Below are 27,547 nucleotides of genomic sequence, written 5' to 3'. Positions count from 1 at the left end.
AAAAGTATGTGAACCTTTGCTTTCAATAATGGTTGACCGCTTTGTACGCCAATAACTTCAACCAAACATTTCCAGTAACTGTTGATCAGTCCTGCAAATGGGCTTGGAGGAATTTTAGGCCATTTTTTGTTACAAAACTGCTTCACCTCTGGGATGTTGGTGGGCCTCCTTGCATGAACTGCTTGCTTCAGGTCCTCCACAACATTTCTGTAGGATTAAAGTCAGGACTTTGACGGTCATTCTGAAACACAAATTTTCTTCTTTTTAAGCTATTCTGTTATTGATTTACTCTTGTCTTTTGGATCATTGCCTTGTTACATTATCCAACTTGGGCTTCAGGTGGTGGACTGCTACCTTGACATTCTCCTGTAAAATGTATCGATACTGTTATGATACGGCAACAATGAATATAGAATATAGACAGGTTTTTATAAACAAAGAAACATCTATTTAAACTCAGCTCAACAAATGAAAAGTAAACAAACAACTAACTTAACCGGAAGTTAACTGCTTTACGGCAACTCGAACAGTTCTTAAGCAATAAATGCAAAAGTCCAAGTGATTTACACAGTCAATTAGGAGAGACTATCCTGAAGTAACAAATTCCTCGACGATGTGACTTTACTGCTGATCCCAGCTGAAATATGCCTTGCCTGAAAGATTTACAATGAAGGAAATTAAAACGGCTTAAAAGAACTGACCTTCTTGATGAATAATGCTGCGCCCAGCCCTTTCTGCTCTCATAATGCAGGGGCTATCTCGGATGCAGGTTACTATCTTCTGAACGAGGATTAAATAAGATCGATCCTGTATTACTGCCGATGACACCAACTTTACTTGATCCTTCGGGTTTTCCGTACTTCGATAAATTCTTCACTCTCTGACTGGACTGAAACTGGCAGCGTTGTGCGAGACTACCGGCAATAACCTTTGAGACTTAAGGCAGAAAGTAAAACTCCATTTTAAAACAAAACTGCGTCATGAGATGAATATGCAGCATAACGCAGTCTCTGATGAATTAAACAATGAACTGACCTGTGTCACAGCAAGGCTTTCCAGTTTTATACCTGTTGAAACAGGCCATCACATGACCTCTCACTGGTGGGAAGATTACATCATGTGATCTCGCTGGCGGGAAATTACATCACCCCACCATCATAAGACCAATACCAATGCTCACCAGGTACTCAATTACATCATGGTCATAAGACAGTCACAAGATACCCATGGGGTTTATAACAATACAATTTTGAATTTATTGTCCCTTCAGTGATTGCAAGCTGTCCAGGCACTGAGGCAGCAAAGAAGCCCCAAAACATGATTCTCCTTCCACCATGTTTCACAGTTGGGATGAGGATTTGGTGTTGGTGTGCAGTGTCCTTCCTCCAGACTTAGCAATGTGCCTTTCTGCCAAAAGGCTAAACTTTTGTTTTATCTGTCCACAGAACGTTGTCGCAAAATATGTAGAATATCCAGGTGGTCTTTTGCAAACTTGAGACATGCAGCAATGTTTTTTTTTCTTTGGAAAGCAGTGGTTTTCTCAGTGGTATCTTGCAATGAACACCATTCTTTATATATAGGTGAGATCCAACGCAGTCTGGGAAACGGTTTCGCTGAACACCTACACTCTGTCCGCCAGAGAAAACAGGATCTCCCAGTGGCCACACATTTTAATTCCACGTCCCATTCTGATATGTCTATCCATAGCCGCCTCTACTGTCAAGAGGAAGCCACACTCGGGTTGAAGGAACAGCACCTTGTATACTGGCTGGGTAGCCTCCAATCTGATGGCATGAACGTTGACTTCTCTAACTTCTGTTAATGCCCTTCCTCCCCTTCTTACACTATTCTTCATATATTTATTTTCTCCCCCCCCCCCTTTTCTCTAGCTGCCCAGCACTCTGCCTGTTCTCCATCTCCCTCTGGTGCTACCCTCCCCCTTTCTTTTTCTCCCTAGGCCTCCTGTCCCATGATCCTTTCCCTTCTCCAGCTCTGCATCCCTTTTGCCAATCACCTTTCTGGCTCTCGGCTTCACCCCACTCCCTCCGATCTTCTATCATTTCACCTTTTCCCCTCCCCCTCCTACTTTCAAATCCCTTAGTATCTTTCCTTTCAGTTAGTCCTGATGAAGTGTCTCAGCCCGAAACGTCGACAGTGCTTCTCCCTATAGATGCTGCCTGGCCTGCTGCGTTCCACCAGCATTTTGTGTGTGTTGCTTGAATTTCCAGCATCTGCAGATTTCCTCATGTTTAACATTCTTAGACTTCAGCGAGTTCTAGAGATTTCTGCAGGTCTTTGGCTGTTATCCTTGAATTTGTTTTCACATCCTTCCCTGTTGCATATTGTGCTGTTGGTGTGATCTTTGCAGGATGCCTCCTCCTAGGGAGAGTAGCAATGGTACTGAGTTTCCTCCGTTTGTAAACAATTTCTCTTACTGTGGACTGTTGAAAACTCAGTTCTTCAGAAATGCTTTTGTGGCCTTTTCTAGCTTCATACCTCTCTGTAATTCTTCTAAGGTCCTTGGAAAGTTGTTTTGATTGAGGCATGGTGCTCATAAACTCTTCTTTCTTGAGAAGAGCAAGCTCTGTCAGCTGGCTTTTTTTTTTATATAGGGCAAGGCACCTCTGCAAGCCACACCTCCAATCTCATTTCATTGATTAGGACACCTGACTCCAAATAGCTTTTGGCTTGACCTCCAAGTTTCACATACTTTTTCCAACTAATACATGTAATGGATTTATTTTTCTCAATAAATAAATGAAGACATGAGATGTTTGTTATTTATTTAATTGGGTTCTCTTTATCTAGTTTTAGGACTTCTGTGAAGATGTGATCATATTTCAGGTCATATTTATGCAGAAGTTTTCTAGCACCTCTGTAAAGTGTATATCACACACAGCAATGTGGGGGGTGTCTACATTTCAAAGAACAGTTCTTCTCAGGGAGGTGATGAGGGCAATAGAGACTGGGCATCAATTTAAATTGAATGCTTTGTGAGATCTATTAATAAATTGGAAAAAACTTTGGATTTAAGAAAGTGATTAATTGGTCATGAAATGCTTTGAAGTATCTTGAGGTGAAGCATGGAAATTGTAATTACATTGTCAGTAAGGTGAATTAATACGTGAGTTGTAGAATATTTACACTTGAGTGAACTGCTTGCTTTTTACAGACATGTGGAAAAAAGAATGTAATCGAGTTTTGTTCACTAATTTTCCTCAGTTTTTCCTTCCAGCTCCTGTTTTGTTGTTTGGAGATTGGAAGGATGTACATACTGTTTTCATATGATTTCATTATAGAATTAAATGCCTATTTCCTCTTCCTCTGTTACCTCATACTCATAAATAGAGGTAATTTGTATAAAGACTAGAAAGAGAAACATTACTCATTGTTTTTGTTTGAAACAGATAAGGTAGCAATGGGCCTGCTGAAGGGTCTCTGCTTAAAACGTTGACTGTACTTTTTCCATAGATGCTGCCTGGTCTGCTGATTTCCTCCAGCATTTTGTGCGTGTTGGTTAGATTTCCGGCATCTGTTGTCAATTTTCTCATGTTAGCAATATTCCACCAAATTGTTTGTCTTGATTAAGTTTATTGTTTTCCTCTCATGTCAGATGTGAATATGGTTCAAATGGGAATGTAGTATTCAATCAGATACAAGTGAAATTGTAAAACCAGCACTGTTTAACAGAAATCAGTAATCTCTGCTATTAATAACGATTATGCATTAAGACAAATTTAATATGAACTTCGCCTTTGCAAATATAGTTTAGCTGAGCATTGCAGTAGAGTATTTGCATCCTATTTGCTTAATTTGGTCTGTTTTCTGCATGCAAACCAAATTCCTTCAGTGAAATTACTTGCATCTTCAGAAGCTTGCTGTTAAATCTTTGCTCTCCTATGTATTACATTTCAGATTATACAATTATTCATGTTAAGTTTTAGCATTGTATATTACATCTGTCTCTCCTGGAAACTTTTGGCATGGCTTTCTTTGGTGCCATTTGACCATTTCTGCATCCATTACTTGACATGCACATAAAAGTTGAAATTTGTTTAAGCTGTCAACAGCACAAAAATCTTTAGCAGTGACCTGTCATTGGTTAATCTTTATTCTCATTGTTCTATGTAGTTCATATTACTTTGCTTTATTAATCTTAGTAAAATGGGATAATTTTACACTTGGGTAAAATTTCTTCTAATGTGTCTATTTCATTAATCCATTTAATTTCCAAATATAGTGTTATGCCAGTTGTATACTTAGTCAATTCCAAATTTATTATTTAGTGGATTCTGGTTAATTGGGACTAGTACATTTTTACCCATTTACGTGGCTACCCCAATCATGGAAATAGTTAGTTTTTTTTTGAAAAAATAAACATTATTAAAGGGTTTTCGGGGCAAGATGCAGAATAGACTGCCAGGACTTTTCTTCCGCACAGATACTGCTGCTGCCCAGATTGGGGCCCACCCAGCTTGGTTCAAATTGAGGACCATCTGCCTCAAAGTCCAGTGCTGATGCCACTACACCACTGGCCAACCCAACAATACAACGACAGTATTATCAAGAGAAGAATTCATGCAGTGCACATTGCCATGTTGTTTTGATTGACTGTAATTGAACAGAATCAGCACAGACACTAGACTGCTTTTATACAATGCTTTTCACTATTGCATTCTCAAAATCTTCAGTTTCATTGTAACATTCAAGGTGATTGTTGATATCTTAATTCCTGATTTGTTGAAGTAGCAAAATTATTTCATTTTCAGTCCTGGCATCTCCAAGCCTGAATGCTTTAAAGTATAGGGGGAGCAAGAGAGAATACCTCCAGCATTTTTTTTGTGTGTTGCTCAGATTTTCTGCATCTGCAGATTTTCTCTTATTTGAGGACTGCCGAGCACATCATTGGAGCCTCCCTGCCCTCTATTGTGGACCTGTACTCTTCCAGGTTGAAGAAGAGGGCGGGGAACATCATAAAGGACTCCTTCCATCCTGCGCATGGACTGTTTGAACTGCTTCAGTCTGGTAGGCACTTCAGATCCCTCCAGACTAAGACTAATAGGCACTGGAGAAGTTTTTTCCCTACTGCGATCACTTTGCTGAACTGCCGGTTAACTGTCGGCTAACTATTACTTGGATTGCACTACCTGTATGTATAATCTATATTTTCATTTATATTTATCATTATTATTGTTATGAGCAGAGAGACAACATCTGCCGGAAGTAAATTCCTTGTATGTGCACAGGTACTTGGCAATTAAATTCTGATTTGTGTCTGAATTGTCCTACTGCTTGTTTCTCACCAACTATCAATGACAAAAATCACAGCTTTTTGAACACAAATACGAACAACTGAAATTGTTCACTCTAAGCACCATGTACTGGCTCTCTGCCTCAGTACTCATGATTGGTGCTCTGAATAAGCTTTGTGGCCACAGTCTCCTGTCCCAATTAAACGGTCTAATGTCCAAAATAAAGGAATCCAGTCTATTTTCTTGATTTACTTTTTGTTCTTTCAGTTGTCCCAAATAAGCTGCTACCCCAATTAACCAGATGAAACACACTAAATTATAGGATTATACAGAATAGCCCTTCAGCCAATAGCATCTAACTGATCAATATGACTGCCTTTCCTAATCCCACTTGCCCAAATTAATTTAGGTTTCTTTTATGCCTTATACCTTCAAGTATCTCTACAGAAGCTTCATAAATGTTGTGGTCATCTTCAAACTTAACTAATCATATCACTTACATCCAAATCATTAGTTCACTGGAAAAAGCCTCCTATCTGAAAAACGGTCCTCCTTTGCCACCCATCACAAAGCTTATTTGTATCCTATTTGTTAGCTCCCCCTGTATCTGATGTGTTCTAACTTTCCAGAACAGCCCTGTGGCACCTTAAGAAAAGTCTATGTATACCAAGCCTAATGCCTGCCCTCGTCAATACACTTGGTCATCTCTTCCATTAAAGGCTCAGTCAAATGCACAGAGCCACAACCTGAGGAAATGGGTAGAAGAGGTAAAGGGCTGAAGAAGGAATCTGATATGAGAGAATAGTGGACTATGGGAGAAAGGGAAGAAAGTAGAGAACCAGAGGGAGAGGTTTGCAAGTACTGCAGGAAGGGGAGAAAAGGGGCAAGAAGGCCACCAGAATGTAGAGGCCAGAGGAAACGGGAGTATATACTGAAGTTAGAGAAGGTGCCTATCATGTCATCAGGTTGGAGACTGCCCAGACATGAATAGGAAGTTTTGCCCTTTTAACTGAAATGGTTAGCTCCACTGGGAGATCCAACCTAATCGCACGAACAGCAATTTCTCTTCCCGGCAATTTTTCCCCTCTCTCCCTTCCTCTTCTCTAGCCTCTGTTTTTTCACCTGCTCTTCAGCTCCTTTGGAGCCCCTCATCGCTATTTCTTGCTTTCCTCTCCTATCAGATTCCTCCTGCTCCAGCCCTTTTGCCTTTTCCACCCATCACCTTCCAGCTTCATATTTCATCTGTTCTCCCCATCCGCCTGGCTCCACCTATCATCTTCTAGCTTGTACTCCTTCCCCTGCCCTCATTTTTTGTGTTCTGGCACAGTCTCCTTCCTTTCCAGCCTTGATGAAGGGTCTCAGTTGGAAATGTCAACTGCTGATTCACTTTCATAGATGCTGTCTGAGCTGCTGAATTCGTCCAGCACTTTGTTGATATGGTTATAATTACATTATTTTGAAATTAATATATGTATTTAATATTTTCATTAAATGTGGATATAATTTGTTACCAGATCTGAAAAGCAAGATTCTGTTCTTAACTGCTCTAATTCTAGGATGTAAGGATAAATGCTAAATTCGTTTCACCATAAAGCCCATCTTCTTAAAAGATTAAAAAAAAATTCTCTCCCTTGCCACCTCCATCCACATACCTCAAGCTTCATCAGATTCTTTGTTACAAACAGTCAGTCCAACTCTTTAGCTTCCTTTCTTTCTCACTATTTCTTTAACCCAAGTTTTTAAAAATGTAAAGACCAAATATACTGGGAAAACTTGGCAGGTCAGGTAGCTTATATGGAAAGGAGTAAACAGTTGATGTTTTGGGCCAGAATCCTTCAGGACTGAAAATAAAGGGGACAGAAGCCAGAATAAGGTGGTGTAGGGAGGAGTACATTCTGGAAGGTGATGGGTGAGGCCAGGTATTTGGGTGTCATGTATCTGAAATTTTTTTTTCAGGTCTAGCATGTCAGTAGAATTGAATTTAGGAGCTGAGGGTATTGTTGCAGCCATATAGGACACTGATCAGACCCCAGTTGGAGTACTGTGCTAGTTCTGGTCGCCTCACTACAGGAAGGATGAGGAACCCATAGAAAGGGTGCAGAGGAGATTTATAAGGATGTTGCCTGGATTGGAGAGCATACCTTATGAAAACAGGTTGAGTGAACTCGACCTTTTCTCCTTGGAGTGACAGAGGATGAGAGGTGACCTGATAAATGTGTATAAGATGATAAGAGACAATGATCGTGTGGATAGACAGAGGCTTTTTCCCAGGGCTGAAATAGTTGCCACGAGATGATGTCAGGGGTAAGTTTTTTTTTACTCAGAGTGGTGAGTGCATGGAATAGGCTGCCAGCAACGGTGGTGGAGGTGGATACAGTAGGGTCTTTTAAGAGGCTTTTAGATAGGTACGTGGAGCTTAGTAAAATAGAGGGCTATAGATAAGCCTAGTAATTTCTAAGGTAGGGATATGTTCGGCACAACTTTATGGGCCGAAGGGCCTGTATTGTGCTGTCGGTTTTCTGTTTTTTGGGTTTTCTGCAATTTTTCATCAAATATTTCTTCAAACTCAACCCTGTTTTCTCTCGAGATATTGTTGTTGGATTCACTGTTCATACAACTTTATTTCTGTTGACGGAATATTGTTAATGATTTCCTGCCTTTGTTAGACATGAAGCAATTGATATCCGTTGTTATAAGTCCCAGGAGGGGAATAAAACACGTGCTCCTATTAACCTACTATTAAAGTAATCAACCTACCTCCTATCTCTCTTCTGAAGTTTGAGCTTGTTGAAGCTTTGTAAATCATTCTTATCTTGCCCGGAACAACTTGTTAGAATCTGTCAAATCAAGCTTCCGCCCCTGTGAAGTATCAAGGTTCTTAAACAAGTTGCTGAAAGGTTTTGTGCTGCAGTAGTAAAGGAGTAAAAAATCTTTTTTAAAAATAATGTAAGCAATAAATAGTATGGACAGTTATCTTGTACCACAATTCCTATTTATTTGGTTCACTGGCCTTTATAATTTAATGCGATTTTATTTTTGTATCTGAACTGACAGTACTATATACAGCAATTACACAGTTCAAATTGCACAGAACTATTGATCCAGTAATTTGTTCAAAGCTATATTCTTATACAATGTACATATACATTCAGTGTACTTATACAAATTTATCTTGTGCTATACATTGCAGTTGGTCTACTGTACAGTTGAAACTAAATGTCTTACTTGGCTTTGAGGTAAAAGATCATGTTTTAGATTTTGAGCTTGACATCAGTGGGACAGGGTTGTTAATGTGTACAGAAATGCTTTTGGCAATTGCCTACATAGCTCCCTTCTAATTCAAGGTGATCTGAATTGTTGACTTGAGATCAGCAGACAGACCCACTGCTGCGGTCTGCAATCACTTCATTGGGATGTGGGGTGATCTCATGGCTGGCTCAAGCATTCTCTGATATGTCCCTCCCTTTGATTTTACAGGTGAATGACATGGAAACTTGTAGTAAAACTCTTGATTTTTTTTAAATAATTTGGAACTAGGGATAGGCTTGTATTTATTCCCAACCCAAAAAGAAAGATAGAACAGTGAAATCTTACTCAACAGTAGTCACAGACAGACTGCATGGAAACAAGGCCTTTAACCCACTAATTCTGACCATGAACCATCTGTGTGACCATAAGACTGGATTTAGGCCATTCAGCCCATCAATTTATTCCAGCATGGCTGATTTTTTAAATCCCTCTCAACCCCATTCTCCTGCTTTTTCTTCATTACCTTTCATGTCCTGATTAAGCAACAACCTATCAACCTGCACTTTAAATATACCCAATGATTTAGCCTCCACCTATCTGTGTCCGTGAATTCCACAGAGTCACCACCCTCTGGCCAAAGAAATTCCTGCTCATCTCTAATCTCAATGTACATCCCTCTATCTAAGGCTGTGCCCTCTTGTCTGAGACTCTCTCACTATAGGAAATGTCCTCTCTGCATCCACTGTATCTATATTTAATAAGTTTCAATGTGATTCCCTTTCTACACTCACGTGTGCGCACAGACACACTAATCTACAACAGGCCCAGAGCCATCAAACATTCCTCATATGTTAACCTTTTTCACCAACCATTTCTTAGATAAGGGACCCAAACTGCTGACAATATTCCAAGTGTAGTCTGAACAGTGCCTCATAAAGCCTCAGCATTACATCCTTGCTCTTGTATTCTGGTCCTCTTGAAATGAATGCTACCATTGCATTTGCCTTCCTTTCCAGTGATTCACCCTGCAAATTAACCTTCTTGGAATGAGCATATAGTGGAGGGCTGCCTGCATGATGACTGGTAGCTCTTGAGAAATGAAGGCAGGTCTGCAGGCTTGGCAGTCTGACCCATTGACTTTGATACGAGTTGTTAAACTGAAACATCATGTTGTCTTGGTTTTGCAGCAGATAGAATTAACTGTGTTGGCTGGAGAAGTGGCTGGGGTATTGTGAACCAGCTCCTGGCTGTTGTAACATAGAATGAGCCATATGGAGGCTGGCCCTTTATTCAGCACAACAAACAAACATATAGAGTGGGACATGGAGAAAGAATCTTGTTGAAATTCTAATCCTTTGCTGGTCATTTCTGAACAACCAATGAATCTGAATGCTCTCATTATTCCTCCTTTTGCGCCTTTTTTATAACTTAGTAATTTCGTCTTTGCATAGTACCATTGCCCAAACAACAAAGAGCAGGTTACTAGGTCAAGTCTTGTTACTGATTCTGTTTTTGAAGTAAAAGCTTGTTCTCTTAGCAGGTTAAAAAAAAAATGAGGCAATTGAACACACTTGCTAAAAGTGCAGTTTACTCAGTATTTTGGGTGTAGAGAAATGGTTCCAAAAAAAAAATCGATTCTGCAGTGAGTGTAGGAATACAAGGGGAGATTTGATAGAGGTACACAAAATTATGAGGGGTATAGAAAGGCTAAATGCAAGCAGGTTTTTTCCACTGAGGTTAAGTGAGATGAGAACTAGAGGTCATGGGTTAAGGATGAAAAGTGAAATATTTAAGGGAGAACTACTTCACTCAGAGGGTGGTAGGAATGTGGAACAAGCTGCCAATCCAAATAGTGGATACAGATTTGGTTTCAATATTTAAGAGAAATTTGGGTAGTTATATGGAGGTCTATGGTCTGGGTGCAGGACAATGTGACTAGGCTTCATTTCTTAAGAGCTGCCAGTCATCATGCTTGCAGCCCTCCACTATCTGCTCATTCCATGAAGGTTAATTTGCAGGGTGAGTCACTGGAAACGTAGTTTTATGTCGTTCTTGAGAATTGATTCCCTGTGGACACAACTGTTCCATTTGCTAAAGGTTCAAGAGGTTAATTTATTATTGAGGTACAAACTCTGAAATTCTTCTTCTCCAGATGGACACAAAACCAAGAAAAAAAATGGGAACACAATCATCAACTCCCAAAATCCAACCTCCCTGCACAGAAAAGCACATAGGAACAGGAACATCAACCCCAAACTCCTCCTCCCCTGCGTTTATATAAAAAAAACAACAGGTGAAGAACACAGAATATAAAGAAAAGCTAATAAAAGTGAAAAACAAAGTCTATGAGTTCGAAACCATATCCAGAACACACAACCTCGGTAACAACTTCTTCGCAGAGCAGCAGGCCACATAGTCTCCCCTCTCCGGCAGCAAAGCAATCCCACCAGTGATCAAAAGGCAGGCAGGCAACCGGTGCTCACCCTCCGCATTCACCTCAATGCAATCTCGTCATTGCTTTAATCAGCGAAATGAAGTCAAATATTGGCTCACACTTTGCTGTCTCTACCTCCCGGAATCCTCTTGGAGACTGTAAATCACTGGCTCCAACCGTTTCAGAAACACAAGATGTTTGATGCTTGATTTGATGTAACTAATTAAAGTAGCTTTGCATGTGGCCTATGCATTCTTGAATGTCTCTTGAACATGCCAGTTCAGAAGTCTTAAGTGGCCTCCTGCTGTGAGCTTTTGATTACTGCTTGTAATTACATAGAAACAGCTTGAAGACTGGTTGTTCTTTGTATTACTGACTGCTACCCTACCCCTTAACTGTTTAAATCACCACTGTTTACTGCGGCAGTATTATAGCTCAAGGCATTGAGCTCAGTTCCAGTGTCCTCTAAGAAAGTTTGTACTTTCTACATGTGTGCATGTAGATGTCTTCTCACAGTCCAAAAACCTACTGGGTAATTGGTAGTTGTAAATTGTCCTGTGATTTGGCTAGGGCAGGGGTCAGCAACCTTTACCACTGAAAGAGCCACTTGGACCCGTTTCCCACAGAAAAGAAAACACTGGGAGCCACAAAACCCGTTTGACATTTAAAATGAAATAACACTGCATACAACGTTTTGTTTTGCCTTTATTCTATGTATAAACAAACTATAATGTGTTGCATTTATGAAATTGATGAACTCCTGCAGAGAAAACGAAATTACATTTCTGCATGCAACAAAAACATTTTGAACTCCGAGAAAAAGACGTTGGGTTGAAGGTTACTTTTAAGTAAAATACTCAACGTCTATTTGAGTCCTCCTTGTATTTATGAAAAACGCCGAACTTAAATTTGCCGCCAGCAGCAAAAATAACGTCAGCCAGCTGTCAACCTGAAAAATAAAAGGACTATTTCACTGAACAATGAAAACATATGAATATATGTAAAATAATAGGCAATTAAAATATTTATCATACTTGTTCAGGTTGACTCACACCTGACAATGCAGTCGTATTCAGTAGGGATGGATCGATGCTTAGGGGAGTGACCGGGAAGGATAATGTGTTTTTTTCCTCTCTGAACTCACAGAAGCGTTTCCCAAATGATGTTTACATTGCGATGATTGCAGAATGTAAATACTCCGAATTTATCATGTCGTGACCTTGTTTGAACTCTCTCAAATTGGGGAAATGAGACAATGTGCCTTTCTGTAAATCTCTGGCAAGCAACGTCAACTTGCGCTCGAATGCCAAAACATCCTCCAACATGTGCAGGGCTGTACGTCCTTACCCCGTTGAAGAGCTGTGTTCAGCGTGTTCAGGTGCGCTGTCATGTCTACCATGAAGTGTAGCTTTTCCAGCCACTCTGGCTGTTCCAGCTTAGGAAAGTTGAGCCCTTTGCTGCCCAGGAAAGTTTTCACTTCTTCCAGACACGCGACAAAGCGTTTCAGCACCTCCCCTCTGGACAGCCAGCGATAGAAACACGTTGTAGCGGTGTGCTACACGCAGTCAGTAAACTGCAGTCAAAGATAGCTTTATTCGAACTAAACAGCCTTGCTTTTAAGCCTCCCTCAACCCGCCCCCCATGGGCGCAGATGCTGCAAAAGACACGTACTCACAAACCCCCGTAGGCTATCTCCCTTAGCCTGAACGCTGGCTAATTGTGAGCCGGTTCGGATGTGTCAGGAAATGGGTCGCCACAACGTCTTATTTAGATTGTACAAGATCACCATAATCTTCAAATTTAGATTTACATTTCAAAAACTAACAAACTAACATAAAAAACATTTTAATTAAATACTGACCATGTAGCGGTGTGCTACACGCAGCGCTAAAATTACGACACGGAGTCGGTAACTGCAGTCGAAGGAAAAAACTTTATTCGAAATCTTCAGCCTCACTTTTAAGCCTCCCTCAACCTGCCCCCCATGGCGCAGAGGCTCCAAAGCTCTGTGCTCGCAAACCCCCGTAGGCTATCTAATTGTGAGTCGGTTCGGATGTGCCAGGAAAAGGGTCGCCACAACCAATTATTTCCCAAAGCAACAGGGAGCCGCAGCACAGACGTAAAAGAGCCACATGTGGCTCCGGAGCCGCGGGTTGCCGACCCCCGGGCTAGGGTTAAATAGGTGGGTTGCTGGGCAGTGCATTTCGAAGGGCTGGAATGGTCTGTTCCTTACTGTATCTCGAAATAAAATAAATTTACTTGGTATCCCTATTCCAGCATATTCTTAAGTATTCACCCCCTTCAAGTCAGTAATTAGTCGATGCACCGTTGGCAGCAATTTCTGCCTTGTGTCTGTGTGGATCTCTATCAGCTTTGCATATCTGGACACTACAACTTTTCCTAATTCTACAAAACTGTTTAAGCTCTGTCGGATTGCATGGGGATTGTGAATGAACAGCCCTTTTCAATTCCAACCACAAAGTTTCCTTAATCCTAGCCATAATTTACCCCTCTATTCTTTAATGCTAGCTTGTTTTCATTTTCCCATTTCAGACAAAAGGTACTTCAGTTTTAAACGTTGGCTGTTAGTGGTGCCTAACCTGTCCAGTGTTAACATTTCTAGTGTTTTTGGGTATTATTTGAGAGTTTCGGCACCTGCAGTTTTTGGTCTTTCTAAACCAATTCAGTGCTTGTTAAAATTTCCATATGCCTCTTGCAAGAAAAACATTTTTAAAAGATTGAAATCACCATGATCAAATTCTGCCAGATGTTTTGAACAAGCTTCAAAAATCTTACTGAGCTTGTTCAAAATATCTGACAGAATTTGATCATGGCAATGTCAATCTTTTCAGAGCATTGTTCTTACAAGGGGCATATGGAAATTCTAACTTTAATGGCTCTTGTTCCTGACATTATTATAGCCTGACCTGTACTTGGATTTTTGCTTTTAAAAATTGTTGTATTTTGTCATTGTGTGATCATGGAAAAATGCTATAATTGCTTTCAAATACAGGTTTTTGATTAATACTTCCCTGATATTTGAACTATTAATTGAGTCAGGCATAAATCCAGAATGGCATTTTTTTTGTCACTAATGTTACATTTTCCATCTTGAAAGATGAATCTTTCCCTCCAGAATATTAAAAGAAAATATTTGATTTAATATGTACATTCAAACTCTTGAGTAGACTGCAGATTAGGTTTTTAGTGTTTCATAATTTGTATACCGTAAGTTCCCGAGTATAAGCTGACACCCCCCCCCCCCCCCCATTTTCAAGGTTTAAAAAGTGACTTTTTCATGTTACCTTTGTATAAGCCGACCCCTTTTGTAGAGGTTTTTGATTTAACCAGAAAAGATCACAAGATCTCACTCAGTTTTGCCAGATCCGGAACCTGGAAATTTTGTGAACCAGTACCTGCTAAGAAAATAGGCCTACACATCATAGAGCATTATAAACAAATTCTTAATAAATAAATCGGGTGTGGGGGGAGGTTTTGAATTAGGTTCCCAATGGTAAAGAATCCTCTGAAAAGTAACCCGTGAAACCATTTACAGCCCATTATAATCTCGTTAAAATATAACACGGGGTGGTGGGATCAGTACGTGTATTCAGTATTGAGTTTGCAACTAGCTACCATGTACAAAAGATTAAAACAAATGTGATATGATGCTGGCTTCAAGCTTCAGGTTGTTGATTTTGCTAAAGGAACAAATAATTCTGCAGCTGCTAAGAAGTTTAGTGTAAACAAGAAACAAGTGAGAGTGGAGAAAGGTGGAGGACTTGCTAAGGGAAATGCAAAGACAAAATGTGCAAACCGCGGGAAAACATGCCAGTGGCCAGAACTGGAAGAAAAAGTTTTAGAGTGGGTGAATCACCAGTGATCGTCTAGATACATTGTTACCAGAGAAATGATTCAAGTTCAAGCTTTGAATTGGGACGAAAAACACAGTGAGGTCAGTGAAAATTACAAAGCTACGCAAAGTTGGTGCACCCTACTTATTGAATAGACGTGATCTTGTGTTGAGACAAAAAAACGAAGACTGCTGAGAAAATTCCTGCGAGGTGTTGTTGTGTATGTTCAAGAATGCTGCTGGATGGACGAAGCAGGTTGCTTGAAGTGGTTAAAGAGGTGTGGTGTCGACGTCCCGAAGGTTTCAGGAAGGAAAGGTCTGGGACATGTTCAAAGCACGTTTGTCAGGTGAGACAAAAGAAGAATTGAAAGCTGAAAATACGGACATTGCAGTCATCCCCGGTGGTTTGACGTCCGTGCTCCAGCCACTAGATGTGAGTTTAAACAATCCATTCAAAGAATTCATGCATGGACAGTGTAACGAATTTGACTCAAAATTAGCCAATAAATATGACCTGTCTTCCGTGTATTCGTTTTTCCAAAGTTGGCGCCCTCTGTATAAGCCGACCCCCTAATCTTAGGACCAAAATTTAGTGCCAAATTCTTGGCTCATACAATGGAATTTACAGCATTATTTTTCTTGTTAAAGCTTTGTAGCAAATTACAAATTATGGTTGGGGCTTCTTTTCCTTGTGGTGTGAAGAGCTTTATTTATTCTTGCTGTGATAGTCTATAATATCTAATGCTGTTGCAAAATGTCCCATGGCATTGTGTATAAAATTTGAGTTTGCACAATTGGTTTGAAAAATATTATGAAGTGCATACTAATCATGGAGAGTGGTAGAAAGGTATTGAAATTTTATAATTGTTGTACTGAATACAGTGGATTCTGATTAATTAGGCCACCCTATAAGAGTTTCCTTTATTTGGGAAACTCTTAAAAGACAAATTGAGAGACTAGCTGGGATTCCATTTGTTTAGTTGGGACAATATGCTGCTTAATTGGGATGGGTGACTGTTGCCAAACTGTCCATATTCTGCACTAGGTTTTGTTCACTTACAGTCAATCAAAAGAACATGGTAAATGAATTCCTCTATTAAGAACTAATACAGTTTTATAGTACTGTACTTCATTACTATATTGGTAATGTTTCAGTTTGTTCTGTATTTAATTTAAAGCCATAAATTTGTACTCAGTTAAATGGTACTTTGTTTAATTGGGGCAGCTGTTTAATTTGGCCAAAGTGTACTTTTGTATCCTAATTCTGAATTTTGAAATCTACTGTAGTTAGTTCAACAAATGGCATTAAATGATGTCATAAAAATATTTGTCATCAAACTCGGTCAAAAGTCTGCTTGAACCCTTTGACAACACGCCTTGTTGCATTAAAATATCTTGATCTGATTACAAAAGGGATTTGACTGCAGAATGAAAATGTTTAAGAAGTCAGGCTTTTGCTTAATGATGAATAAGCACATATCACATTTGCCGAAGCAAGTTTTGTTATAGGCATACATATGTGTTTGCATAAGGTGTGGCAAAAAAAACTTACTTGCAGCAACATCACTGGCACATAGCATTTGAAACACCACATTCAGAAGAAAAAACATAAATTGTACCAATTAGAGCCAAAACATAAAGTTGATTGTGTGAAGTTATCATGATGTTACTAGGCTGTGGGAATGATTTGGGTTGTACAGACTAGTTCAAGAATCAAATGGAATTAACTGTTCTTGACTCTGGTAATAATTGGACTTCAAGCTTCTGTACGTCCTTTCCAATGGTAGATGTGAGAAGGTGGCGTGGCCTGGAAGGTGGGAATCAGAATACATACATAATAAAATTACTTCTCCCCAGATAAAATAATTTAGGACAGATTGGAGAAATTCTGTATCCAAATACTATGAGCAAGTGCCAGGAGGATCCTGGGTTATGATTTGAGTACTTAAACATTATTGATGACATGTAATTTGCACATTCTGAATGGAGACATCTTTCTATCTTCATTGCATTTGCCATAAATGTCTGACTACAGTGTCAATATCGACTCCAGAATCACCAAACTCAAAAATCAGTTCTTTCCCAGAAGCAGTAAGGGTGATCAGTACCTCCACCCACGAACTCACCCCTTCACTTCCCCTACCACCATTACTTTTATCATTTCCTTTCAGTCATCTCATGAACAGACACTCCTGTGCCTAGCATCCCTTTATAATAGACATTCCATCTGTTGCATATCCCATAACTGGGTGTCTAACCAGCAGAGAAAGCAGAATCCGTTGGAGTCTGGTGATACTAAACTAAAGGTGTTTATTAATAAAAATAAGTAAAACCATATCAATAATGCAAATATACATATAAAACCAGTTAGCAGTAATAAACCTAAAAGTGTAGGAATAATAATAATCAATAATAAACCAGCTCTATCGATGTCTAGGGGTAAATAAATTGGTATAGAAAAGTATAAAGTTCAGCTCAATCCATGAGTGCTGATGTATAGTTGTATTGTAATCGTTGAGGGGAGAGAGGGCGAGCAAGATATAACAGCTACAGTCAGGCAAACCTTCCTTTGCTTTCTTAATCCGTCATAACGGTGTGGTCATTCAGTTATGACCTCTCTGTCCTTCTGCTAGACCGTTCTTCTGTGGTGGACTCGTCACTCTGGCATGAGTGGACACACACACAGGTCCCCACCAGCCCTGCTTTTACACTGATAGCCTTAATGACCGACCTCCTGGTTCCGTCTTCAAAGCCCCCACCTTTCTCGTGGGTTCCTACACTCAATCAGTGTCCACTGGCGTGTCTAGAGGGTGTCTCTCCAGACCTGTCTTTTTATCCCTACTCACGGGGACTCAGCTATCCATCACTCCAGAGTGACTGTGTCCATCAAATAAGGCCACTCCTTCAGTCCACTGAGGAATGTTTATGAGCAAACTATTGTCCTTGCAGCGAAACAGTAAATAATTCAAAGAGGAGTCACAATACAGTTAATCAGCAATTTCCCCCTTTCTCTTATCTGTCGCCGATGTTCTTGCTTGTTTTTCCATCTAACTTTCTCATGGTCAGCATAGCAACAGTAATAGTTTGTGTTTCTCAGGAGGGGAATGGTGAACTCTGTACCTCATTGTCCATCAGGTTTATTCATCACTCATAACACATCTATCTGTGCATATAAATTATCTTGTATATTTACGTGCTTTTTGTTATCATTGTTTTATCTTTTTTTAATCTGTATTGGATCTGGAGGAACAATTATTTTGTTCTCCTTTACACTTGTGTACTAGAACTGGATTAAACAATCTTGTATCTTGAAGTACTTCATGCACATTCTGAATTGAGATATCCTTCTGTTTTCATTTCATTAGACATAAATGTAGACAAGTCTGACTAGGGCATGTTCATGTTTTATTGTTTTTTTTCCTATCAATAGGTTGAGTATATGCTGTTGTCATTCGATCACGAGCATCAGAAAGTTCAGTTACTGCTTCAGGGAGAAGAAATTCTCCATGAACTGCAAAATCGAGGAGAGAAGGCAAATCCCAAGTAAGTAAATAATTTTGTTTATAAATTGATTTTTCTGTTGCCAGTTTTTTTCATGAAGTGAAGTGGATGTATTGTAGGAAGGTCAGGGAGGGGATCAACCAAGATTCTATATATGATGACCTCTACAATTTGCAATCTTTCTCCTGATTTATTTATTTTATTTAGAGATGCAGTGCAGAGTAGACCCTTCTGGTTCTTTGAGTGCACTGCCCAGCAACCCATCAATTAACCCTAGCCTAATCAGTGGATGATCTATAATGACCGATCTTTGGGCTATCATGTGGAAGTCGAATCCGGATAAACTCACTCAGACAGTATGAGTGTAAACCCTTTATTCAAAGCCTCTGGGGTACTTCAGGTAATCACTTTAACAGGAACAGTCTGTGACTATTCCTGCTCAGTCCACCAACTAACCTGCAGTTCCTCTTACAGAATAGATATAGTTGCTCACGTACCCCCATGCATGCCAGGCTGGATCCAGCCTTATCTATGTGCATGACAGTACAGGGAAACAAATTACAGAATAGATATAGTGGCCACATACACAGGAAAGGCTGGAGCTGATCTTATCTATGTGCATGACTGCACAAAGAGACAAGGACATTGAAACACTGTCCAACTCCAAGAAGAAAGATGGCTCAGCATGGCTTAGCACATCTGTTGATCATCAGCGGTTTCTTACAGAAAAAAACAGGCTGCTATTGTTTAACTGACCGTATTAACCCTTTGCATACTTTATAACTGGGAGAAAACCCATGTGCACAAGGGAAGAATATACAAATGTTCTTAGAGTGTGCTGGAAATGGACTCTGCCGGAGCTGTAATAACATTGCACTAACCACTACACTCATGTGGCATCTTAATTGGACTTGTTGGTGTCATGAGCTTATTGGGCCAGAAGGGCCAGTTACAGTGTTGTATCTCTAAATAAAGATTAAAAATAATGAATTAATTAAGAACTTCCTCTGTTCACTCATTAGCATGAGTAAGACAGTCAACCAAACACAGAGCTCTAAGGGTAACTGTAAAATTACTGCTCGTACAGTGATTACAATGTCATGAGCATAATTATTTGATCTATTTCATCCATTTCTAAGCTAATGCATGTATGAGCTTTTTCTGCAAGCAATAGGATCACATGACAAAAGTGCAGAATCGGGCCATTCAGTCCATTGAGTCTGCGCTACCATGCTATCATGACTGATATATTATCCCTCCATAATCCATTTTCCTGCTGCGTGAAATAGTCCCTTCTGGCCCTTAGAGCCATGTCACCCAGCAATCTCTTGATTTAGCCTTGTGTAATAACGGGATAATTTATAATGACTAATTGACCTACCAACTGGTACATCTTTGGACTGTGGGAGGAAGCCAGAGAAAATCCACATCGACACAGGGAGAATGTACAGACTACGCATGGATAGCAACGGGAAATGAACATAGATCGCTGGTATTGTAATGCGTTGTGCTAACCACTAACCAATGTGTAGCCCTGCTGTGTTATGCCAGCTACGTCAAAATCTTGAATGCCATAAAAACAAAATATGCAACAAGTAGTGGGCTGCCATGTTAGTGTAACAGTTAGAGTAATACTGTTCCATCTCAGAGCGTCAGTTCAGTTCTGGTGTCCTCTAAGCAAGTTTGTATGTTCCTTCCATGTTGATTTTTTTTCTGAGTGTTTCAGTTTCTTCCCACAGTCTCAAAAAGTTAGTATGTTAATTGGACAGTGTAAATTGTCCTGTGATTTGGCCAGGGTTAAATTGGTAGTTACCTTTGGCATGGTCAAAGATTCAAAAGGGCCTGTTTCATGTTGTATCTCTAAATAAAAATTAAAGTCAGCAAGATGGACAACATGCTACACTCATAAATTTTAAGTAGGTTGCAGAGTTACTATTACTTATCTGCCTCTTCTTACCAAGTGGTAACTTGTGAAAGCTTATTGGTGATCTTTCAGTTCCTCAGTGTGGTATTTGTGTTTTAATATAGGTTTTCCATAATGCAATAAACTAATAACACAAATCTGCAGGTCTGATCTGGAATTTGCAGGTTTCAAAGGTAAATTTAATGTCAGAGAAATGTATACAATATACATCCTAAAATTCTTTTTCTTCACAACCATCCTCGGAAACAGGAATGCCCCCAAAGAATGAATGACAGTTAAATATTAGAACCCCAAAGCCCCCTCCCACGCATAAGCAGCAGCAAAGCAATGATTCCCCCACCCCCATTAGCAATAAAAAAGCATCAGCGCCCCCCCACAAAGCACTCAAGCGCGCAGCAAACCATCAATAAAGACACAGACTACTCATTCACCCAGTAATTCAATGTACCACAGGCTCGCTCCCTCTCCCTAATAGGGGAAAAGGAGGTATCTCCATTTCACAGTGAGAGGGGAGATGTAACAAACGACTCGTTGATTTACAATATTATAAGTCCGTTGCATCATTTTTTCCGAGTTTTCTGCCCAAAGAGCTCGGGTCTCTGGGTACACACCCAGCAGCCAGCTTGCTGCTTTCGATCTTCCATCTCCCACGGCACACTGATGTCCTGCAGAGGCACTGACCCAGAGTCCGCCCACCTCCAGAGCCACAAAATCCCAGAATCCTGAAGGCATGCTAGTCTTCTAGGCCACGTTCTTGGTATATTGAATAACAGCCAGTCGTGAGACCCCAAGAAAAAGTCCCATTCCTGCAAAGAACCAAAGACAGCATGTAACTCCAGGTCAGGGTCTTCAAAAAAAAAACCCTGAAAGGGAAAAAATAGAAGTACTAAAGATAAAAATAGAGCTGTTTCCGAAGATGCAAGCAAATGAGTTGCTGTTGTGAAGTAAAAGTAAAAATAGCATACAGGAACACACAGCATTTAGGCAGCAGCATTGGGTGCTGGTAGGGAGTTCAGTAGTCTCATGGCCTGGGAAAAGAAACCGTTTCCTAACTTAACAGTCCTTGTCCTAATGCTGTTTTGCTGCCCCTGCCTGATGGGACAGGGTCAAAGAAGTTGTTTGACAGATGGGAGGGATTCTTGACAATGTCAAGGTCCCTGCATACACAACACTCCTGATAAATAGCTTTTGATGGGTAAAAGAGAGATCCTGATGATTTAGTGGTCCTCACACCCCTTTGTAAGGGTTTGGACAGTTGCATGCCTTGTTGTAATTCCCTTATCAGATAGTGATGTAGCTGGTTAGGACACTCACTGGTACTCCTGTAAAAATTAAAATGGTTGGTGGGGGAGTTGGGAGGGAGCCTGGCTTGCCTCAATCTCAGAAAGCAGAGACACTGCTGTGCTTTCTTGGCTAAAGAGGTGTTGAGGTGCACTCCCAGAAACTTGGTGCTCACAACTCTTTGCATGCAGGAGCCATTTATGTAGTGAGAAGTATTCTGCCTGCACCTTCCTGAAGTCCACAATCATCTTTTTTTTTTGTCTTGTCCACATTGAGACTCCAAATCGTGCTTGCGCCATTCTACCACCTTATTACTTAATACCCAATAGATGTTTTTTTGAGTGTCATACTAGGAATTTGGACAGGCTGCAACAAATCGTGCAGATTGCCCATCATATTCAACAATGACAGTTGTACTTGAGCAGTTCTTTTGTTATTTAGATGTGAACTGCTTGAAGAAATCTGTGCAGGAGTGTTTTTAAAGTCAAAACTATTGCACTGGAGCAGTTCCAGTCTCGCAACCTTGGAAGATTAGATCCAGTAATGTGAATAGTCATTACAACTGGGGTCTTGGTTACAATAGATGATGACTACTTGCTCTATTCCTTGTCATGCCTTTCACTTTCCTCAGTGTCACTGAACCACCTTCCTGGCAGTTGGAACTAATTTGATCTAACCTGTCTGGTCTGCTGGAGCTGGCTTCGCATGCTAGGACGGACGGGGTATGAGGCCCATCGGCCATCCAGATCTGATTTAGGCTGCATGTTGAAGCTTTGTATGCAGATGCAGCTGCTGTTGTATGCCAACAGCTACTTGGAGCTTCGGGTGGGAGCTGAGTGTCCTGTAGTGATGAAAAGCAAGTGAACTGTCCCAGATTGGACACAATAAGTCCCTTCAACTCAGATCAGAGCTAAAATTGGCATGGGTTCCACACCACCAGGTTCGGGAACAGTCATTACCCTGGATAACTTCACTCGCCTCAACACTGAACTGATCCCACAGCCTACAGACTCACTTTCAGGGACTTTACAACTCGTTCTCAGTATTTATTTTGAATTTGCACACCTTGTCGTCTTTTGCACATTGGTTGTTTCAGTCTTTGAGCGTAGCTTTTTATTGATCCTATTGTATTTCTTCATTCTACTGTGAATGCCTGCAAGAAAATGAATATCAGGATAGTATTTGTTGGCATATATTTTATAATAACTTTGAACTTTAAAGAAATTAAGAACATTAAGTATCACCAAATGCTTGAAAGACTCTGCTGCATAAAATAACAGCCCTTTTTATGATGCTTTGCCAAAAGCCACCCAACTCTTTGGAGACCCGAGTATGGAAGCTACATGATTGAGGGGACACCTGGGCAGCCCTATGGAGGGACCATGGCAGATTTTAACACTGTAGAAGCAAATATGAAGTTACGACGACAGGAGGTGTTTGCCTTGTTGAAACCAAATGAGACCATCAGCACCATTACTGCTTTCCCCAGGTTAGTAAATAAGTTTGTAAAGTAGCCACTTTACATGAGTTTTAGTTGTAATTTATCTCTGAATTCTTAGGGGTTGCATTTACCTTGTATTAAGTTAAGTTCAAGTTTATTGTCATTCAACCTTGCACATATACAGCTAAATGAAACAACTTTCCTCTGGAACCAAGGTACAAAACACAGTGGATATGTAACACACAGCACATAAAATAATATTAACACAAAGTGCATATATAATAGAGTTATATGTGCAATAGCATAATGCAGTCTAAATAGTAAGATGTGTATTATCGATGTTAGATTTTATTAAATGGGAGGTATGTTTTTCCACTTCCATGTCTGAGCCCATGTTATTAATTTAAAAGTAAAAATGGAATCTATATCAGTCACTCTAATCTCATTGCCTAATAATTATTGCTGGACCAGCGGCAATATTACAACAAATAATAGAGCTGAAACCATGCCCAGGCACATGTGATTCTACAGATACTGGAAATCCAGAGTGCAAACAAATGTTGGAGCAACTCAGCAGGTCAGGTAGCATCTACAGAAAAGAATAACCAATTGATGTTTCAGGCAAAGACCTTTAATCAGTTCTGTGTAACCACATTCAAGGAATAAATTTTCTAAATTAGTTATCTTTTGAAAATTTTCAACTCTCCCCTTCATTTCCCCACTCTGGTCCTTCTCTTACCTTTTCTTTTCACCTGCCAATCACTTCTCCTTGGTGTCCCTCCCCCTTTTCTCCCATGGTCCACTGCCCTCTCCAATCAGATTCCTTCACTTCTCACCATCCCACACACACCTGGCTTCACCTCTGACTTTCTAGCTTGTTTTCCTTTCCCTTTCCCCAGCCTTCTTATTCTGGCTTCTTCTCCACCCCCCCCCCCCCCCCCCCCAAGCCCTGAAGAAGGGTCTGGGCCTGCAATACTGCAATATCAACTGTTTATTTATTTCCATGAATGCTGATTGCTGAGTTCCTCCAGCATTGTGTTTCCAGCATTTGAATTGAGTTGACTTTACTACTTACATAAGTAGTAAACATATAAGGGTACCCTCATATACATAAGTAAAAATATTTACGTTATGTCTCCGTCTAACTATGTAATTTATAGTAACATAATAAATCGTATGTACAATAGGATAGTCAATATTACATAGAAATACAGTTGTGTCAGCATAAATTCAGCAGTATGATGGCCTGATGGAAGAAGCTGTCCTGGAACCGGTTGGTCCTGGCTTTTATGCTGCAGTACCGTTTCCCAGATGGTAGCAACTGGAACAGTTTGTGGTTGGGGTGATTTGGGACTAATGATCCTTTGGGCCCTTTTTACACACCTGTCTTTGTAAATGTCCTGAATAGTGGGAAGTTCACGTCTACAGATGTGCTGGGCTGTTGACATTACTCTCTGCAGCCAGTCAGGATAGAACATAGAATAGTATGGCACAGTAAAGGCCCTTCGGCCCACAATGTTGTGCCAACCCTTAAACCCTGCCTCCTATATAACCCCCCCAGCTTAAATTCTTCCATATACCTGTCTAGTAGTCTCTTAAGTTTCACTAGTGTATCCACGCACCAACCACTCGGAGTGTAGAAAAAAACCTTCCTCTAATATCCCCCTTGAACTTCCCACCCCTTACCTTAAAGCCATGTCCTCTTGTATTGAGCAATGGTGCCCTGGGGAAGAGGTGCTGGCTGTCCACTCTATCTAGTCCTCTTAATATCTTTTATCCCTCTGTCATGTCTCCTCTCATCCTCCTCTCCAAAGAGTAAAGCCCTAGCTCCCCTAATCTCTGATCATAATGCATACTCTCTAAACCAGGCAGCATCCTGGTAAATCTCCTCTGTACCTTTCCAATGCTTCCACATCCTTCCTATAGTGAGGCGACCAGAACTGGACACAGTAATCCAAGTGTAGCCTAACTAGAGTTTTATAGAGCTCTGTCATTACATCACGTCTCTTAAACTCTATACCTCGACTTATGAAAGCTAACACCCTATAAGCTTTCTTAACTACCCTATCTAACTGTGAGGCAACTTTCAGGGACCTGTGGACAGGTACCCCCGGATCCCTCTGCTCCTCCACACTACCAAGTATCCTGCCATTTACTTTGTAATTGGATGCTCTCAATTGTACCCTTATAGAAAATCTCCTCTTATAATATGGTTGTACATGTGATACTAAAATAGATGTGTTAAAGATGTTTATCTGTGGTTTTGGAGCATAATTACTTTCTTCCAACAATGTTTGGTTGTATGTGTATGTCAGCATTTGATTTATTTTCTGAATAATATATTGCTGTTGAATTTCTATACTCTTGCCAGCTTAGTCAGTAGGTGGTAGTAAACAGCAAATCCATCAAGTTTTCCTAGTCAAAGTAAAAATTATTTTCAGAGTACATGCATGTCACCACATGCAACCCTAAGATTCTTTCACTGTGGGCATACTCAACAAATCTATAGAATAGTAAGTATAAGCAGAATCAATGAAACAGCATAGAAAACTACAAACTGTGCAAATGCAAATATAAATAAATAGCAATAAATCACAAGTGCATGAAATAACAAGAGTCCTTAAAGTGAAATAATTGGTTGTGGAAACATTTCTATATATGAGTGCAGTTATCCCAACAGCTTGACGTTTAAGGATAGTAACTGTTCCTGAACCTGGTGGTGCGAGTCCTGAGGCACTTGTATTTTCTACTTGATGGCAGCAGCAAGAAAAGAAAATCCCCTGGGTGGTGAGGATCTTTGGATGCTGCTTTCCTATGACAATGCTTCATGTAGTTGTGCTAAATGGTTGGGAGGGTTTTACTCGTGATGCATTGGGCCAAATCCACTACCTTTTCTGTTCAAATGCATTGGTGTTCCCATACCACGCTATAATGCAGCCAGTCAGTGCACTCTCCGCGACGCATCCAGAAGTTCTTGATGTTGTGGAATCTCCGCAGGCTGCTAAAGAAATGCTGTTGTGCTTTCTTTGCAATTACATTTTATGTGATGGGTCCAGGACAGGTCCTCTGAGATGATGAGATTCACGACTTCAAAATTGCTGATCCTTTCTACCTCTGATCCTCTGAGGATGGCTCATCGACCTCTGGTTTCCTTCTCCTGAAGTCTACAATCAGTTTTTTGGATTTGCTGACATTGAGTGAGAGGTTGCTATGACACCACTCAGCCAAATTTTCAGTCTCCCTCCTGTATGCTGACTACCTTTGATACAACCCACACAGAATCAGGTTTATTATCAACGGCATGTGATGTGAAATGTGTTAACTTAGCAGCAGGAGTTCAATGCAATACATAATCTAGCAGAGAGAAAAAAATAAATAAAATAAAGCATAATAAATAAATTAATTGCGTACATTGAATACATTTTTAAAAATGTGCAAAAACAGAAATACTGCATATTTTTTAAAAAAGTGAGGTAGTGTCCAAAGCTTTAATGTCAATTTAGGAATTGATGGCAGGGGGAAGAAGCTGTTCCTGAATCGCTGAGTGTATGCCTTCAGGCTTCAGCAGCTCCTACCTGATGGTAACTGAGAGCATGCCCTGGGTTCTGGAGGTCCTTAATAATGGATGCTGCCTTTCTGAGATGCCGCTCCCTAAAAATAACCTGGGTACTTTGTAGGCTAGTGCCCAAGATGGAGCTGACTAGATTTACAACCTTGTGCAGCTTCTTTTGGTTCTATACGGTCCTCCATACCAGACAGTGATGCAGCCTGTCAGAATGCCCTCCATGTTACAACTATAGAAGTTTTCGAGTGTATTTGTTGACTTGCCAAATCTCTTCAAACTCCTAATGAAGTATAGCTGCTGTCTTGCCACTAATCAGCAACAAATACACTCAAAAACTTATAGATGTACCATAGAGAGCATTCTGACAGGCTGCATCACTGTCTGGTATGGAGGGGCTACTGCACAGGACCGAAAGAAGCTGCAGAGGGTTGTAAATCTAATCAGCTCCATCTTGGGTACTGGCCTACAAAGTACCCAGGACACCTTTAGCAAGCAGTGTCTCAGAAATGCAGCGTCCATTATTAAGGATCTCCAGCACCCAGGGTATGCCCTTTTCTCACTTACCATCAGGTAGGAGGTACAGAAGCCTGAAGGCACACACTCAGTGATTCAGGAACAGCTTCTTCCCCTCTGCCATCTGATTCCTAACGTAGTGTCTTTGGACACTGTGTCACTTTTTTTAATATACAGTATTTCTGTTTGTGCATATTTAATCTATTCAATATACGTAATTGATTTATTTGTTTATTTGTTTTTTTTTTCTGCACTGGATTATATATTGTATTGAACTGCTGCTGGTAAGTTAACAAATGTCACACCACATGCTAGTGATGATAAACCTGATTCTGATGGTTGGGAAATTGTTCAACAACAGATTTTGCATTCATAAGATATTGGAGCAAAATTAGGTCATTCAGTCCAAGTGTATTCTACTATTCTATCAAGGTTGATGTATTATCCCTTTCAACCCCATTTTCCTGCCTTCTCCCTATGACCTTTGACACCCTTACTAATCATAAAGCTATCAACCTCCACTGAATATACAGG

General features: G+C 40.3%; 1 protein-coding gene and 1 long non-coding RNA gene across 4 annotated transcripts in view; one reads left to right on the top strand and one right to left on the bottom strand.

Annotated features, from left to right (window-relative positions):
- gclc (glutamate-cysteine ligase, catalytic subunit) overlaps positions 1–27,547 on the top strand; it is a 70,485-nt gene that overhangs the window by 4,747 nt on the left and 38,191 nt on the right. For all 3 annotated transcript variants that reach the window (XM_059982068.1, XM_059982069.1, XM_059982067.1), the window contains exons 3-4: positions 18,219–18,331; positions 22,801–22,983. In XM_059982068.1, the coding sequence (XP_059838051.1) occupies positions 18,219–18,331; positions 22,801–22,983 (296 nt within the window). The remainder of the gene's footprint in view (positions 1–18,218; positions 18,332–22,800; positions 22,984–27,547) is intronic.
- Positions 20,603–27,547, bottom strand: part of LOC132400754 (uncharacterized) — a 51,356-nt gene continuing 44,411 nt past the window's right edge. Inside the window, exons 2-3 of the long non-coding RNA XR_009514356.1 lie at positions 22,560–22,647; positions 20,603–21,019 (exon numbers count right to left, since the gene is read on the bottom strand). This is a non-coding gene — a long non-coding RNA (uncharacterized LOC132400754). The remainder of the gene's footprint in view (positions 21,020–22,559; positions 22,648–27,547) is intronic.

Source organism: Hypanus sabinus, chromosome 10 (assembly GCF_030144855.1).
Source record: "Hypanus sabinus isolate sHypSab1 chromosome 10, sHypSab1.hap1, whole genome shotgun sequence".
Classification (NCBI taxonomy): domain Eukaryota; kingdom Metazoa; phylum Chordata; class Chondrichthyes; order Myliobatiformes; family Dasyatidae; genus Hypanus; species Hypanus sabinus.
This window is presented reverse-complemented; position numbering and strand designations above follow the sequence as displayed.